The sequence below is a fragment of the Dromaius novaehollandiae genome, chromosome W (assembly GCF_036370855.1).
Source record: "Dromaius novaehollandiae isolate bDroNov1 chromosome W, bDroNov1.hap1, whole genome shotgun sequence".
Lineage (NCBI taxonomy): Eukaryota > Metazoa > Chordata > Aves > Casuariiformes > Dromaiidae > Dromaius > Dromaius novaehollandiae.
Genome location: NC_088130.1, coordinates 30,427,393 through 30,442,611, shown reverse-complemented (window position 1 = coordinate 30,442,611; position 15,219 = coordinate 30,427,393). Strand labels below are relative to the sequence as shown.

At 34.4% G+C, this 15,219-nt stretch overlaps 1 protein-coding gene across 8 annotated transcripts in view; it reads left to right on the top strand.

The window, feature by feature from the left end:
* LOC112995243 (tyrosine-protein kinase Fer) overlaps positions 1–15,219 on the top strand; it is a 190,532-nt gene that overhangs the window by 40,933 nt on the left and 134,380 nt on the right. For 7 of the 8 annotated variants that reach the window (XM_064500181.1, XM_064500179.1, XM_064500177.1 and 4 more), the window contains 5 exons: positions 1,561–1,744; positions 4,278–4,415; positions 5,160–5,279; positions 10,170–10,292; positions 11,918–12,107. In XM_064500181.1, coding sequence (XP_064356251.1) covers positions 1,561–1,744; positions 4,278–4,415; positions 5,160–5,279; positions 10,170–10,292; positions 11,918–12,107 — 755 coding nt within the window. The remainder of the gene's footprint in view (positions 1–1,560; positions 1,745–4,277; positions 4,416–5,159; positions 5,280–10,169; positions 10,293–11,917; positions 12,108–15,219) is intronic. The other variant, XM_064500180.1, reaches the window with a different exon arrangement.

Sequence of the window (15,219 nt, the reverse complement as noted above, 5' to 3'; positions counted from 1 at the left end):
TAGTCTTCTAATATATAAAAGATGGATTAGAGAGGGTTGTAGAATGTCCATGTCAGGTGAAAGAAGTAAGGGTTTAAATTAAAGCAGGAAGTTTTAGGTTGGAGAGATATTGGACCACATACATATTAGATGTTTATAAGTCACGTTATAAACTTGTTTATAAGTCAAGTGGCCTTCAACTAGGACTTCTGAAGGAGCTCAGATACCAAATTGCTGAACTGCTGGCGAAGGGATACCACCCGCCACCATGCCAGGGGCCTGCTGGACTGCCCGGGGCTAGAATTGGTCCTGGGAGCTATCAGCAGGTGATTCTAACTCCCATCCTTGATAAGGTTGTAAGGTCTACAGTAAATAAGATTGCTGAGGGCGTGAATAAGAATGATCTGTTAGGAACAGGGCTTTTGTAAAGACATTTATTATGCTGATGGAACTCCAAGATGTCAATAAGCATGTGGATAAAAAGGTTCCAGTGAACAAAGTATGTTTTGTTTTCAAAGAGCCTTTCATGAGACTCTACCAAAGGCTGTTAAAGCAAAAAAACTTGCCATGGGATGGGAGTAAAGGCCCTTATACCTAGAAAGGTGTTTAAAAGTTAGGAAGCAAAGAGTAAGGCTTAATAGTCATTTTTCATAATGGAACAGACTCAGTAACCAAAGGAATTAGTGCTGGGTCTGGCCTTTATTCAACATTTTCTTCAGTGGCCTAGTGAGGGAGTTGATGACCTGATGAATGCAGAACTCTTATTTAGCACATCTTGCAGTACTAGAACTAGGCAGCACTAGCTGAAACCAGCAGGAGACTGTTTTCAAACAGATAAAAGGAAAGTGCTGTACACAGCGGGCCGTGAGCTCCTGGAACTTGCTGCCAGAGCAAGTTGTGGGGGCAGACAAGTATCAACAGAATCAAAAATGGATTAGACACATTCCTGCAAAACTGGTTCAGGGAATAAACAGAGAAATATCCTCTAGCAACTCTTATCTAGTGAGAACGGATGATGGGAAAATACACAGGAAATGGGCCACAAATAGCACTTTGCCTACTTTCCCTAAAAGCGATTCCTGCTATCACTATTGGGGACAGAGCACTGGTCATATCATGGTTCTCACCTAGTAGGACATTTATTTTCTTCATGAAAAATTGTTTATTTGCTTTGAGGCAAATAAAAGATTAGCATTTGTCATAGTTATGTGTTTGAGGTGTAGAGTTTTTGGTTTTTGTTTTTGGGGGCTTTTTTTACTCTTCATAGTTATATTACTTTTATATCTATACATGATGGTTTTCATATGCATTTCAGTAAAAGAATTCTCAAATTTCTGCTCAGAGGAAATACAGCAGTTTTTTTCTTATTTAGTCTTGAATAAGAACACAACGATAATTTGGTCTTACAAATGAGCTGAGAATTGTCAAATTTTACCTTTCTCAGAGAAATAGCTCGAAAAGAGTACTGTGGAAAAAGTGAAAATTTACTATAAATCTGTTAGATTTAGGCAATCTACAAATATTGATGTTTGTATACTTTTAAATCACCACATGTATTTTTCTTTTCTTCCTTTCTCTCAGGAAAGGAGACTGAAAAAGCCAAAGACCGGTGTGATAAAGCCACTATGAAGCTTCACATGTTGCATAATCAATATGTGTTGGCACTGAAAGGAGCACAGTTGCATCAGCACCAATATTATGATACTACACTTCCTCTGTTACTTGATTCCCTACAGAAGATGCAAGAAGAAATGATCAAAGCACTGTATGTGGTATTTTCTCATATTTTTCTAATTTGTACAATTTTATGTATATCAATTAATTTACTATTGTTAGAAAATAATAAACTGTGATTAATTACTTGTATATAAAGGGGTGATGAAAAAAGCTGTTTTCGTCTTTCCATTGACAAAAATTGTGCATAGAAAAATCTATTTAGGTAAACACAGTAGTATTAAGGGGTTATGAAATCTTTGTAGTGAGAAGCTGTCTTTTCATGAAACTTTTAAAATCTTAGAGATTGTCTGCAGTGTTTATAGTTGAGCTTATGCTTTATCCTTTTCTTCACCTGGGATACTATAGCAATGTTGTTGCCTATCCAGTAGTCTTCGTTTTTTTGAAATTCCACCAGTAGAAAATTTGGGTTTAACTGGCAGACAGTCTTGAAAGCGATCTGGGAGGAGGGTCAGACAGATGCATGGTTACTCACGTCCATGCAAGCAACAGGATCATATCAATCTAATTTCGTTGTAAGGCATCCAGTCTTAAAAATACAATTACCTTTTTCTGAAAGATCTTTCTCCACATCATCGATGAAGATGTGCAAACTGATGATCTCAGAGAACTGTAAAGGAGGACTTTATGCTCCCATCTGATCCGTAACACCATGATGCCTCCTTCTCTTTCTTGGAGAGAGCGCTGATTTAGGAGACTGTTCTGTAGGTCTTTTTCCAGGGCATTCTGAGGACTGCAAGTTGAAAATATGGCTTGCAAGTCACTTAGTCTTAAAGAAAAGCAGTTAACCTCTTTTGTGTAAGTATTGTTCGTATAGAGGTGAGGCACTCGTCTTTTCTGTAACTTGTTTTCTGAAATCTACATCCATCTTGACTTCAGCACACAGGAAGTGAGGGAGAGCTGCAGGTTTCATGCTCTATCTGCTTGGGTGATGCTTAGGTGACAACATAAACTGTCTCATGAAGTATCATATTACTTCCTTTGATTTTGGTAAAGGTATCTAAATGAAATAGACTCTCTGCATGATCTTTCTATCTTAACTTCATATGTAAAATCATGGCAAGAGACTTCAGTTAAATTTTTGTGCTGTATTAGAATTGAGAGTTCTGATAATTCACTGAAGAATTTTATCTCTGAACAAGAACCTATTGAACCCACTTATCTTTGTCATCTCTGAAGTAAAAACCTGCAAAAATGTTTTTGTCACTAAATACATTGTTAGAGGGATCTGAATTTATTGGATAATTACTGCTCTCTGATATCTTTGGGCTTAATTACACAAAAAGAGGTGGAGATTTCACATATATAGGTGGTGTAGCCATCCATGGGGAATACATATATCTGTAATAATTTTAATTTTGTAGATTAAATAGTTCAGTAAACTTCAAGTGTAGATTAAAATTACTAATACCAGTTTTGGTTTGGTAGTAGCTGACAGAGATACTCTTGCTCTTAGATCTGGCATTGCTGTCGTTGACATCAGCTTGTCCCTTTCCTCACACTGAACTGTTTCTTGAAATTTTTTCAAACTTCTTGTTCACAGTCAAGTCGAGATTTAATGAATTTTCTTGTCTGTTTTCTCCTCAGAAAAAATATTGAAGAAATCCAAGCAAATAATGTTTTCTATGTACAATGAACATAACTTGAACTCTTATCCAGGAAAAATCTATTAATGCTTTTTTTCTGTGCATCTTCCTCTGGGTCAGTCATAATTCATCAGTATTTAAAAAAAGCTCACCATGCTTCAGAACGTAGCAAGTCAGGAAATTTGTCACAAAGAAAAATGAAATAGGAAATGATTGAGGGGTCATTGGAAAGCTAGAAGTTAAAGAGAATAGGATGGTATTCTGGGGAAGTATCGCTGGATGCCAATAAAATTAGTGGTAGGATATCACTTATTTTTCTTTTACTGTCCCCTAATTGCTTACTTCTGCCCACTGTTGGAGGCAGGTCATAAGGCTAGATGGCTCTTATTTTCTCATGTGAACTTCTTGCTTGATTTTATTGCTTCTTGTAAATATATGCAAACTTGTGATTTACAAGTATTCTTGTCCTAATGACTAAATCATAAAAATTAAGATGTTAAAGAACATAGTTAAAACAATAGGGAAAACCAGATCTTAAAGGAAATGCTAACTATTCTCTGACTCATTTTAGCTTATGTCAGAGTATATTTTATCAGTCAAGGGAACATGAAAGACTTTAGTGTAAATGATGACTAGTGAGATAAGTCTTCTGCTTGTGGGAAAAAGGGTGTCATCAGTGAGCTGCATACATTCCTTTTCCCTACAGCTTTAATTCAGCTATGCTACATGCAGATGCTCTGAAATTAGTAGAAGGAACACAACTGTAAGAGATTTCTCCACTCATAACCAATCTGTAAAGAAGAGGCCACAATTGATCTGTTATTTCTTGAAGTAATATATGATCTTTTTTTTTTGCTTTTTTAGCCAGTTGAAACATGAGCTTGTAGAAACAGCAAGTTGAAAGTTTGGAGCATCTTCAATGCCATCTATGCCTTCAGTGTCATGTCATATACTATAGATATTTTTTTTCCTCTCTAGAAAAGGGATCTTGGATGAATATAGCCAGATCACTAGTCTTGTAACAGAAGAGATTGTGAATGTCCATAAAGAGATCCAGACCTCTGTTGAACAGATAGACCCTAACTCTGAATATAATGACTTCATAGAAACTCACAGGTATACATTTTCATTTTGATGTGCATGTTCATTTTTCCTCTCGAGAAATACTTGTGTTAAAATGTAACACTGCTGAAGTGGTCAAAGTTGAATTTGTTTCTGTTTGGTTCCTTTTAAATTGTTATTTGTAAAGCTTTATCCTAATTTGAAAAGCTGTTCCACTTGCATGTACTGAAAGTTGGCTGAATGTCAAGTTTTTAACCTCACCGTCTCTTTGACTGTCTCTTGAAAAACGAAATTCCAATTATGCTATCGCATGAAGAGCCATAACTTTGGTACTGGCAGCATACTATACATGACAAACCAGATTCAACGTGAGCTAATTTACTGTGGTTTTGGATGCATTTTGCATCCTGGGCTAAGCTAAATTTCTCTGCTATATTTCTCTCCTTGCTGAAATTCTAGGTAGTTTAAAGTGAACTCTAGGTATCCTTGTATTAACTACAGTTATTGCAGAGTAGGCAGTGCCTGAAGCAGAAGAACAGAATATGCAGGTAATGCAAGAAAGTTTTTTATTTTAAAAATAAACTGCATTTGCTGTTTATTGAACTGATACTGCATATTGGTACAGAAGTGAATAGTTTAAGACTTCTTGCATCATCCATTGCTGTTAATGTGCAGAGTGATAAGTGCCACAAGCACATATACAGGTGGCTCAGCAAAGAGTGGACCCATGCAAATAGATTCCCTATTCTAGATAATAGGTATTAATTTTGCAAATGTAACTTTTATTTATTAAATTAGGTCATCAGAAGTTGTTGAACAAGAAATAGAGTTTGATACGTCTTTACTAGAAGAAAATGAAAACCTTCAAGCTAATGAGATCATGTGGAATAATCTAACAGCAGAAAGTTTACAAGTCACGTAAGTCTTTATTCACAAATCTTTCATCCTTTGGAAAGGCTATCATACGTTATGATATATATTATGAGGCTTGATCAACTCATCCCATACCTGAGTCCTCAGTTAATCTACTGCAAAGGTCCAATTTCTAAAATAATGTTTTCAGGCTGTAGACTGAAAACACTGTTTCCATTATTCCTTTGCACAAAATACTTCTCCCCACCCCAACACCTAATTTGCCTGAAGTTCAGTCTAGTCTCCTCTCCTCCCCAGTTAATTCCCACAATGCCCCAAATCTGTCATGAATCCTTGGGAACTTACTCATCTTCTCAAAAGTGTTTCCACACTCACTACTCTAGGAAAAAGTACTGAAAGCTATTGATGAAGCCACTGAATACAATGATGCAGTCAGTGAATCGCCAACCAGGAAATGTTCATAAATACATTTGTTTTACTTATTTTGCAGGTGTCTTGTTTTTGTTTTGTAAAAAAATTCTTATTCTTTGTTATGACCTTTTAAAGTGTATTAATTTACTAACATAGATGTAGCTTTTTATTACATTTCATGGCGCTTTTGGCTACTCAAGGTGATAAACTCCCTCTCTACATATTCTGTTAATCTGTTCTGCAGTTTTCTTTTTATTAATTTCCCCAATCACACCTTTAATCAATTATTATTGGAGAACACATCTCCTGCTGAGGTTTAGTATCTTTATGTTCTAATATTCTTGTTATCTTGTCAGCCTCACCTTTTGCCATGAAATGGTCTGATAGAGTCACTGGTGAGACTGCAACTATTAATTGTACATATTTTTATATTGATTATAAAATAGTAAATTCAGAATTTCATTAGTAAATGAACTTCTTATGTCTATAATCTATTTCTATAATGTATTTCAATCCATGTTTGATTTATTTGACCCTTTGTCCTTAGAAAGCATAACTAATCCAAATAAAAAATCAATGTATTTTTTTTGAATTTTTGTCATCTTAATCAAACTATGACCTTTGCTTCATTCAGGTTTTTTCTGTAAACCAAAATTATAGTGTGGAGTGTAATAGAAGTGAGGCATTTCAAATGCAAACATGTTACAGTGTGTCTTCTGTAAATTATTCTAATCCCTATGTCTCCTCAACACTATTGAGTGTCTCTGGATTTTGTTCATTCCTTTTTGTTAGCTGTCCTCTCTCCCACCCCTTTAAACATGCTTTTGTTTATGATATATTCTGTATCATTGCTAAATTGAGCTTAGTTCCTGCGTAAGCTGTATGTAGGTAGCTATGTGTAAGTTGTACGTCAGGAAAAAAATATACCCAATCTCCCTTTTAAAATGCCTTACAGTTCTTTTTTATATAAATTCTACCTTTCATAGCTCAAAAAGATAAATAACTTCTTGTTTCACTTGTCTTCCATGTCCTAGTATTTAGAAATAAGCTATTAAATGTCTAGGCAAAACAGCTGAACCACTGCTTTTTTTAGTAAAAGATTTTGATGAAATGAGTGCTTGTGTCTGTAAATATTTATCTACATATCTGCACAAATACACATTTTTAATACAACTTCCAGTGTATCCTGTTATAAAGCTTATATTCATGCAATTTAAATTATTTTATACATTTGAGAGAGAGATTCTATGGTTTGATTTTATTTTTCGAACAGGAATCAAATAGCTCTTTTAAGTGTTGCTGACTTCAAGATGTCCACTTGCTGGTATAGATTTTATTAAGACCTCTGAGCAAAGAAGCTTGGCTGTATTAGGTCAGACCAAAGGTTGACCTAGCCAACTGTCTTCTCTCTGACATTAGCCCATGGGGAAAGTCGAGGAAAGAGAACAAGAACAGAATGTGTATGCAATGTTATTTCCTGAGAATATGTTCTCAGCTCCCATAATTTGTAGCTCAAATTTTTGAGCCAGAAGTAATATTGTTTCTCGTGGCTTTAGATATTTTTCTTGTGTGAGTTTGTCCAGTCATTTTCAATATGTGTAAGTATCTATCACCCACAATATTGTAGATCAAGGAATTTCGAAGATTAGCTTCATGTTATATGGACCTATTACTACTTAGGTTTGTTTTATGACTCGAAGCTCGTTTTGGACGAGAATAGGAACAACATGTTCCTTTCCACCCAACTCATGATGCTGTAAACTTCCGCCATACTTTTACTTGGTCATCATTTTTCCATACCAAACAGTCTATAACTTTAGTCCTTCCTTTCACAAATTATCAAGCTTGTCATCTTTCTCTGAGTGTTTTCAAGGTTACTGTATCGTTTTTGAGATCAGTGAGCAGAATTGCGATAGCTTTACATGCAATACTGATTGAAAGTCTTAAAATATATTTTAAGAATAAATGATGAGGAAAACTGCCTCAGTTTTACATTTTCAGGTAAGTTTATGTTTATGAATAAAGAAGATTTGACAGAGAGAGGTAGTTAAAGGTCAGTGTTTACTAGAGAGCTTTTCTAAGTAATGAGAGATGTGGTATCTCCTGATAAGTGTTGAGCACAGACTCTAGTGTTGAGACATTCTGAAAAGCATAATAAAATAAAAGTTTGTGCTTAGAAGATGCTTGGATTAAAAACCAAGAGGAAACAACTTTAAGGAGATAAGTGTTGATCAGTGGGAATATGAATTAATATCTAGATTAATTTAAAAAAAGGAGTCTTCCGAAATGTAAGTTTCGTACAGTGCAAACATTTATACTTACTAGTATTTGAGACAATGTAATGCTAATGACTAAAGAAATCTGAAAGAAGGTTTTCTAGGTTGCCAGAATAATGCATCTCATTTGGAGAGAGCTGTTTTGCAGAGGTTTTCCCTCTTTATTTACATCCTCATTCCATTAGAACCTGAAAATTTGAGATTGTGTGATTATTAAAGCTAACAAAGATTGCAGTGACTAAAGGGTTAGTAGTTAAAACACCTCTTCTAAACTGACTTTTTCCAGGAAGTGTGTGTGAGGCCACAAGAAACTTCCTTTGACAAACTGTAACCAAGGTGTGATACAAGGCAGCATCAGAGATGTCGATTCTAGCCAGTTTGAATGAAAATTATTGTTTAAAACAGGAAGGTTGAGTAAAAGAAGATAAGTTATTTTTGTGTGCCTGGCTGCTTTGCTTTGTTTTGTTCTGTTTTTCCTCAGCTAAGTAGAAACATCCTAAAATACCTCAGATGTTTTGGAGAGAACTACATCAACCTCCTGTTTGAATCTTATGCTCTGACATAAAATCAGATGTTTTTGCTATGGCAAAACATTTTAATGTGTTAATTCTGTATGTATGCAATCATACACTCCAGTGATGAACAGTCTCATTATTTTGGTCTTAACTTTTAGAGTATTGGTTTCTGATTTTTAGATGTAAAATCTGCTCCTCGTAAGTTGATTGTTAAGCTAATACATCGTTAATTACAATGTTAATTAAAAAACTAATGAAAGCAGTATTTGCAGCTACAAAACTGGTAATTAAATATTTTTAGCAAGGTATAAAAAGAAAAAAGTTTATTGTTAATAATAAATTTGAGACTCAGTGTAAGAAAATTGTCATTTCTGAGAAGTGCAGCATACAGGTTGTGATAACCTAAAAAAAAATTTATTAGAAGGAAGTCGTGGTGATATTTCTTTAAGAGATACAGATGTTTTAAGCTTTGTTGTTTTATCAAAATAAGCACACACAGATGTTTGTTATGTGGGAAATTAACTTTCTTCTTCCATTATATGGTTTTTTATACTAATTTTTCTGCTAAGACCTAGGACAGTCTGAAAAAAAAGTCTAATCAACAATGTACAAAATAGATCAGGAGGAGAAAAGTAATACCATATTTAGGATCAAATTATTCATTTTGGTATACAGGGCATGTGGAACACAGCTCATAGATATCTAAAGGCCATGTAATTTATCTAGTTGACCTCCTCTACCACTCCCCAGTCAAGGACAGTTTTGGGCAATAGATCTGTGCAGTAACAAGTACAGTATGTATTTTGCCTTTTTTCTGAAATTGTGCTTGAAAATACAGAGCAAGCAGAGAAAGATAGTTGAAGATGAGTAGAGGAATGGCAAGATGGAAATTATTTTTTTTTTCAAAGTATTTTCCTGGCTTAGCAATTGCCTGATGTCAAAGCGTATATTTTGATGAGTTTTTTAGAAGTCATCATTATGTAAGCCTTTTATCTGCTTTTTGTAGAGTTGACTGAAAGGTATATCACAAAGCCTTACTCTACATTTGTTGACTTTCTTGGTATTGGAATGCTTGCCAATATAATTGCAAAGTGTCAATAATGTTTTTATTGTGCAGTAACAGTTTGCAAGTTAGTGCTGAGTATTTCTGTACAAGTTTATCTTTACTTTGGATTTACCATTACCAAAGATTGAGGGCTTTTGAAAAAAGTTGCTAATCATAGAGAAGAATATACATATCATTCATACGAGTTAAAGCAACACTCCTTAGAATGAGATGAGTGTTGCTTTAACACCTAATGCAAGACCTATTGGTTCTGGTTGTATTATTTCCAGAGAGAATACGTCACAACTACTGATTGTACGTATTTATTTAATATGGACTGCAATACTGGGAAGCTTTTTGTTTTTCATACAGTTTTTCGTGAATTAGCAATATATTAGGAAGATGTTAATCCACATAATTTAACATGCATTCTAGAGGAACTTTTCTTGATAGAAGAGCGTGCATGCAGTAGATCATGTACGTATACGCAATCAAGTATTGCTACTGTAATAACAAAGGTTAGTAACATAATATAAAGCAATAGCTACAAAAAAAGGCCATCAAGCAGCAAGTAACATAATTTAAAGACTAATTCTCTTTTTTTATCTTTAGAAAAAGAAGACAGTGTTCCCAAATATGTACAGTTTGTGTATGCATACCATTGATTTCTGAAATGTATGTATCACAGGTTAAAAACGGTAATAGAAGAGCTGGTGCAGACGCAGCAGACACTTTTGAGCAAAGAGGAACTTGTGCTGGAACTAGAGAAGAAAATAGAAGAATCTTCTAAAACTTGTGAAAAGAAGTCAGAGTGAGTATAACAAATACCAAAATAAATTAATTTGAGAGGAAATTGTCTGTAATGCAGTTCCTAAGACTTAAATGTGAAATAACCTGCACTAATCTTGTTTTGTTTTAGTGAGAATTATCAGCAATACAAAAAAAAAAAAAAAAAAAAAGTTAGCTTCCCATCTCTTATATAACCCTTCCCTGCTCCAGATCCTAAAAAAATTAGAGAGCTGGGCAGCTCCTTTAATTTAATTGTTGTGCTGATGGGATGGCTCAAGACCCAGCTTGGCAGAACAAAACAGTGTCTCTTCAAATGGCTCTCCAGTTCCATGCAAAAAGGTTGAACTCTTGATAATTGGAGTATAAGAGACTGGTAGGAGCCAGCAACAGTCTTTTTATGTGGGGGGTCTGCTATGAGACCACTTGCAAGGTTCTCCCCTCCCTCACACCCCACAGATCTTTGTCAAGCTCTATAATATGCCTGAAGCATCTAGAGCTTATACAGCCTTCAGTAGGATATGCTACAGCTGTTTGGGAAAGGAAAACCTCGGGTCTTCTACAAAATTTTATTTATAGGGTAGCAGTTTGAAGTCTCTTGATGTGGGAATGTAGGTTTGAAATCTCTCTCACAAAAAGGTGAATCAATAAACAGACTAAAAGCTGGCTACTAGAAATGAAACAACTGTAAATAAATCTTCTTACTCTGAATTACTGAACCTTTTTTGTTTTACTATTGTTATTTTAAATCAGCGATGTGGAAGAAAAGTGACTAAAATGCTGAGATGAGATAGTGGTAAACTCAGACTGCATTCTGTATGTGATCTCTGAATCTATAAATGGTGAAATGTTATATCAGAAGACTGTTGTATAGGTGAGACTGCTGTTCAAATATGGGTACCAGTTCTGATGCATGTTGAAAAATAGGAGATGGTTCAGAGAAAAGCCATAAAAATGTGTAGAAAACAAGAAAGAATTTCTTTTATCCCCTTGTGTAGTTGATTTTGTTGAGCTTAATAAAGAGAATGTTGAAGAGTATCTTGACTGCAGTCCAGAAATACTTGCACAGTAGAAGACCTTTCAGTCCAGAAGATAGACACAACAAGTATATCTAATCTGAAGCTAGATAAATTTATACTGGATGTGAGTTTAATAGTGAAGATAATTACCATTATAACAACTACTTGGATTGCAGTGGATTCCTTATCACTGGAAATAATAATGTAAAAGTGTATTTCTTCTCTATTTCTTCTTACTCAAATATGAATTAGTTTAGGGAACCTTAGCGGTTCAGTCAAACTGAATGAAAATAATAGTTCCTCCTGTGTTTATTACAACGTGTTTTTTGCAATGCATTGAAGAAGAAAGGAAATGACTAGATAGGTGTTTGCTTTCATTATCTTGTAGCTTTGGGAATTTTCTAATATTTGTTTCATGCTTGTATGCTTTTGGAGTAATAACTCTGTTCAAGACTTTTCACATTCTTTCTTATAAAAACTTAATAAAATTTCCTTCATTAACTGGATGGATAAAGTGAAAATAAACAAGTTCCAGTATTGAATATGCTTTCTTTGGTGTAGCTTTCATGAAACAAAGTATGTATTTTAAATCATGTATGTTTCTAAGTTGTCTTGTTGTTTTTCTCTGCAGTATTGTACTTTTGCTGAGCCAAAAGCAAGCACTGGAAGAACTCAAGCAAACAGTTCAGCAATTAAGATGCTCTGAGGCAAAATTTGCAGCACAGAAAGAACTACTGGAACAAAAGGTTCAAGAGAATGATGGGAAAGAGCCACCACCTGTAGTGAATTATGAAGAAGATGCCAGATCAGTCACTTCTATGGTAAGCTTTATATTTGTTTTACTAGATCATGCAATCTTGCTATTGTACTTCAGTCCTGGGGTGAGAGGCCTAAAACATTCATATGCATGATGACTGAAGTGAACTCACCTCACTTGGCATTTGTGAAGGCTTACTTAGCTGGATAAAACTGTTAATCAGTTGTTGTTTTTCAAGTTGCAGAAATTCCGTCTCTTGTAACTCTCTCTGTACATTGGTAGACTTTGTTTGGCCTGCTGCACCCTTGATACTTAGACTCTCATTAGATGGTTTTATAATCAAAAATATAAATCCTTAAGTAGATTTAATAAGTATATAAACTGTGAGCAGCTATTGATAATTACATTGGCAATGTTGAAGAAGTACATTCACAGTTGTAGATTAAAAAAAAAACAACTAGCAGTAAAACCTGTTGGAATCACAGCACACATGTAATTGAGAAATGAATTTAACATAATGTAATCACTGTTCAACTAATATTTGCAAACACCAATTTCTGTGCAATTTATTTTTAAAATACTTACATGCTCTTGACAATCAAAATGAACTTTTTGTATTACTTGATGGGACACTGTAATTTAAATAAGTGCTTTACTTTGTTAATATTGTGTGTGACTTTCTTTTCCCAACTGTATACAGCTATGTGTAAGGTAGAGATAGTAGGCCACATTAAAAAACAAACAATGTGTGTTTACTAAAGGGATGGGCAGTAGTGTTTGCTTTTATGGATTAGGTTTCACATACATGAGATGTTTGAGACTTCTTTTCTTTTGATATTTGGTGTGCCATTACTTTTGGTTCGCAGAGCATGGCAGTAGCTCAGTGAAATGATAAGGAAATGGTTGCATGTGAGAGAGAGATGCTTTTCTCGTTTTCTATTTGTGGAACCAAGTTTATTTTTTTGTTCCCCTCCTCTTGTACGGTTATACTTGTCAGTATTCTCTTGCCTATATTACTACTGTTTAACATTTAAAAGGCGCTGGCAGGGTGGTTGCCATTTTCATTGCTACAGAACATTATTTTTATGAACCTTATATGTTTAATATAATCTAGGAGGAGATGATAAAACTCGAAAAGATGAGGACAGAGAATAGGAAGGAACAGGAGAGTGGTAGTGAAGGAATAGGAGGGTTTTGTTTTTTGTTTTCTGTTTTTGTTTTTTTTTTTATAGGCTATCTCGTTAGTTGTTTCTTGTACTATCCTGCAGTAGTGTTAGTGGATATTCTCTGCAAGGGTCAGTTGAAATGACCAGTATAAAATTTCAGTAGAATGGTATTCTTCCACCTCAGTTCAAGGTTACTGAAGTCTGTCTTCCAGTGTCCAAATCTCTGAATATATGGGAGAAAACACTGTTGCATTTATGTACAGTGTAAAGTGAAGAATACTTGCTTCTGAACTTTTATTCAAAAAAGTTACCTATTTTATCTTTTTTGCTGAAAGTAGTACATACCGAAACCTCTAAAATGACAGTTCTGATTAATTCCTTTTCAGAAACAGAAGTGAGGAAATTTTTGCATACATTCAATGTGCTGAGAAAAAATTTTGCTATTTTACTTTGGCTTCAGAGGATTTTATAGTATAATTTATTTGTAGGCATCATTAAAGGAGCAAGATTAAATGCTGGGTGTTTTCATGTGTGAGTGAATTACTTAAGAAGGGCAAACTACATGTAAGTTTTGTTTAGCCCATGAGTTGATATCCTGTGCTAATGAAATTGACTAGTGTTAGAAACAACAGTAGTCTAAATTAAACATTTTCCAAATTGCTCTGTACTGAGAGGGCAAACTTTACTGTATCAAAAGAAGAAAAATAATAGACAGATGGACTATTTATATAAACATCATGTCAATTTATATAACAGGATTTTTTTTTTAAAACTCCTTAACATTATGCAGATGCTCAACAATCAATAATGGCATATTCTTGATGCTGTTGCTCATCCTGGCATCGTCTCTTAAGTTAATCATTCAGGAAGATCATTATTTCCTAGGCTATAAATCCATTTAGGTTTTTGTCTAAAATCAGGTCATCTAAATGACTCGAACGTAGCTATTTATCCTTCTTCAAAAATTCATTGTAAACTGTTGTTTTACGATTTTTTTCTTAAGAATGACAGAACTAGTATTGGCTTGTGCTGTGAGCGTGCATATTTTCTTGCCCATGAAGTAGACCGTGCACTCTGTCACAAGTTGAAGTTTATTTTGTTACTAACAATGTTATATACAAAACAGCTTTATGAAGTTGCCTATCTCTTTATTTATATGATATCACATAAATACAGCCAATTTCTTAGGGAAATAATTTGCAAATTGTTTTGTTTTCCATCTGTTACACTAGATAACAGTGCCACAGGATGCTGACAAGGAATGCAGTTTTGAAGTGCTGCTTGAGGTGTTCTTATAGACAGATTGTTACCTCAGTGCCTCTATTAACTGTAGGACGGTTTCTATTTTATTAGTGCATCTTCAATATGATGTTGGTTTGTTCAATATATTTTCTTGTTTATAGAATGCAAGTTGTGTATTGATGTTCATATAAACATTTTGAGGAATAAGGAAATTACTGGAAGATTCTGTTTCGTTCATGATGATGGCATAGCAAGGAAGAGAAAAAAGTTCTGTTTTGGCTAGTCCTGAACTGCAATTGCATTTAAGAATTTTATATGTTGAAAAGTAAAACACTTTTTTATTTCTAGCATTTATACCATTAGAGCTAAGCGAGATAAAGATAATTGTAATGCTAAAGGTGCCACAAGTTTAAAATAATTCCTTTGAGCCCTAGCATAATTATGCAATTATCATATTGTGCACTATGCAAGCAGGAAAATCAGATCAAACTTTCATTCTACTGTACTTGCATTGAAGTAAGGAGATCGCTGTTCAGAAATAGTTGATAAATTCTGGTAAAAAGGTATCCTTTTGCCAAAACTATGTAGTATCCAAATTGTTATGTATCATGTCACTTAACAAAAATTAACCAGTAACTGCAAGCTTGAGTTAGGTTTTTAGTATTTAGATGTTTAATCAGTGAACATATGGCCTGTCATTTGTCTTAAGATTTGTCTATTTGACTTTTGCTATTAATATGGTTAATAGAGCATGGCAGCAGCCCACCA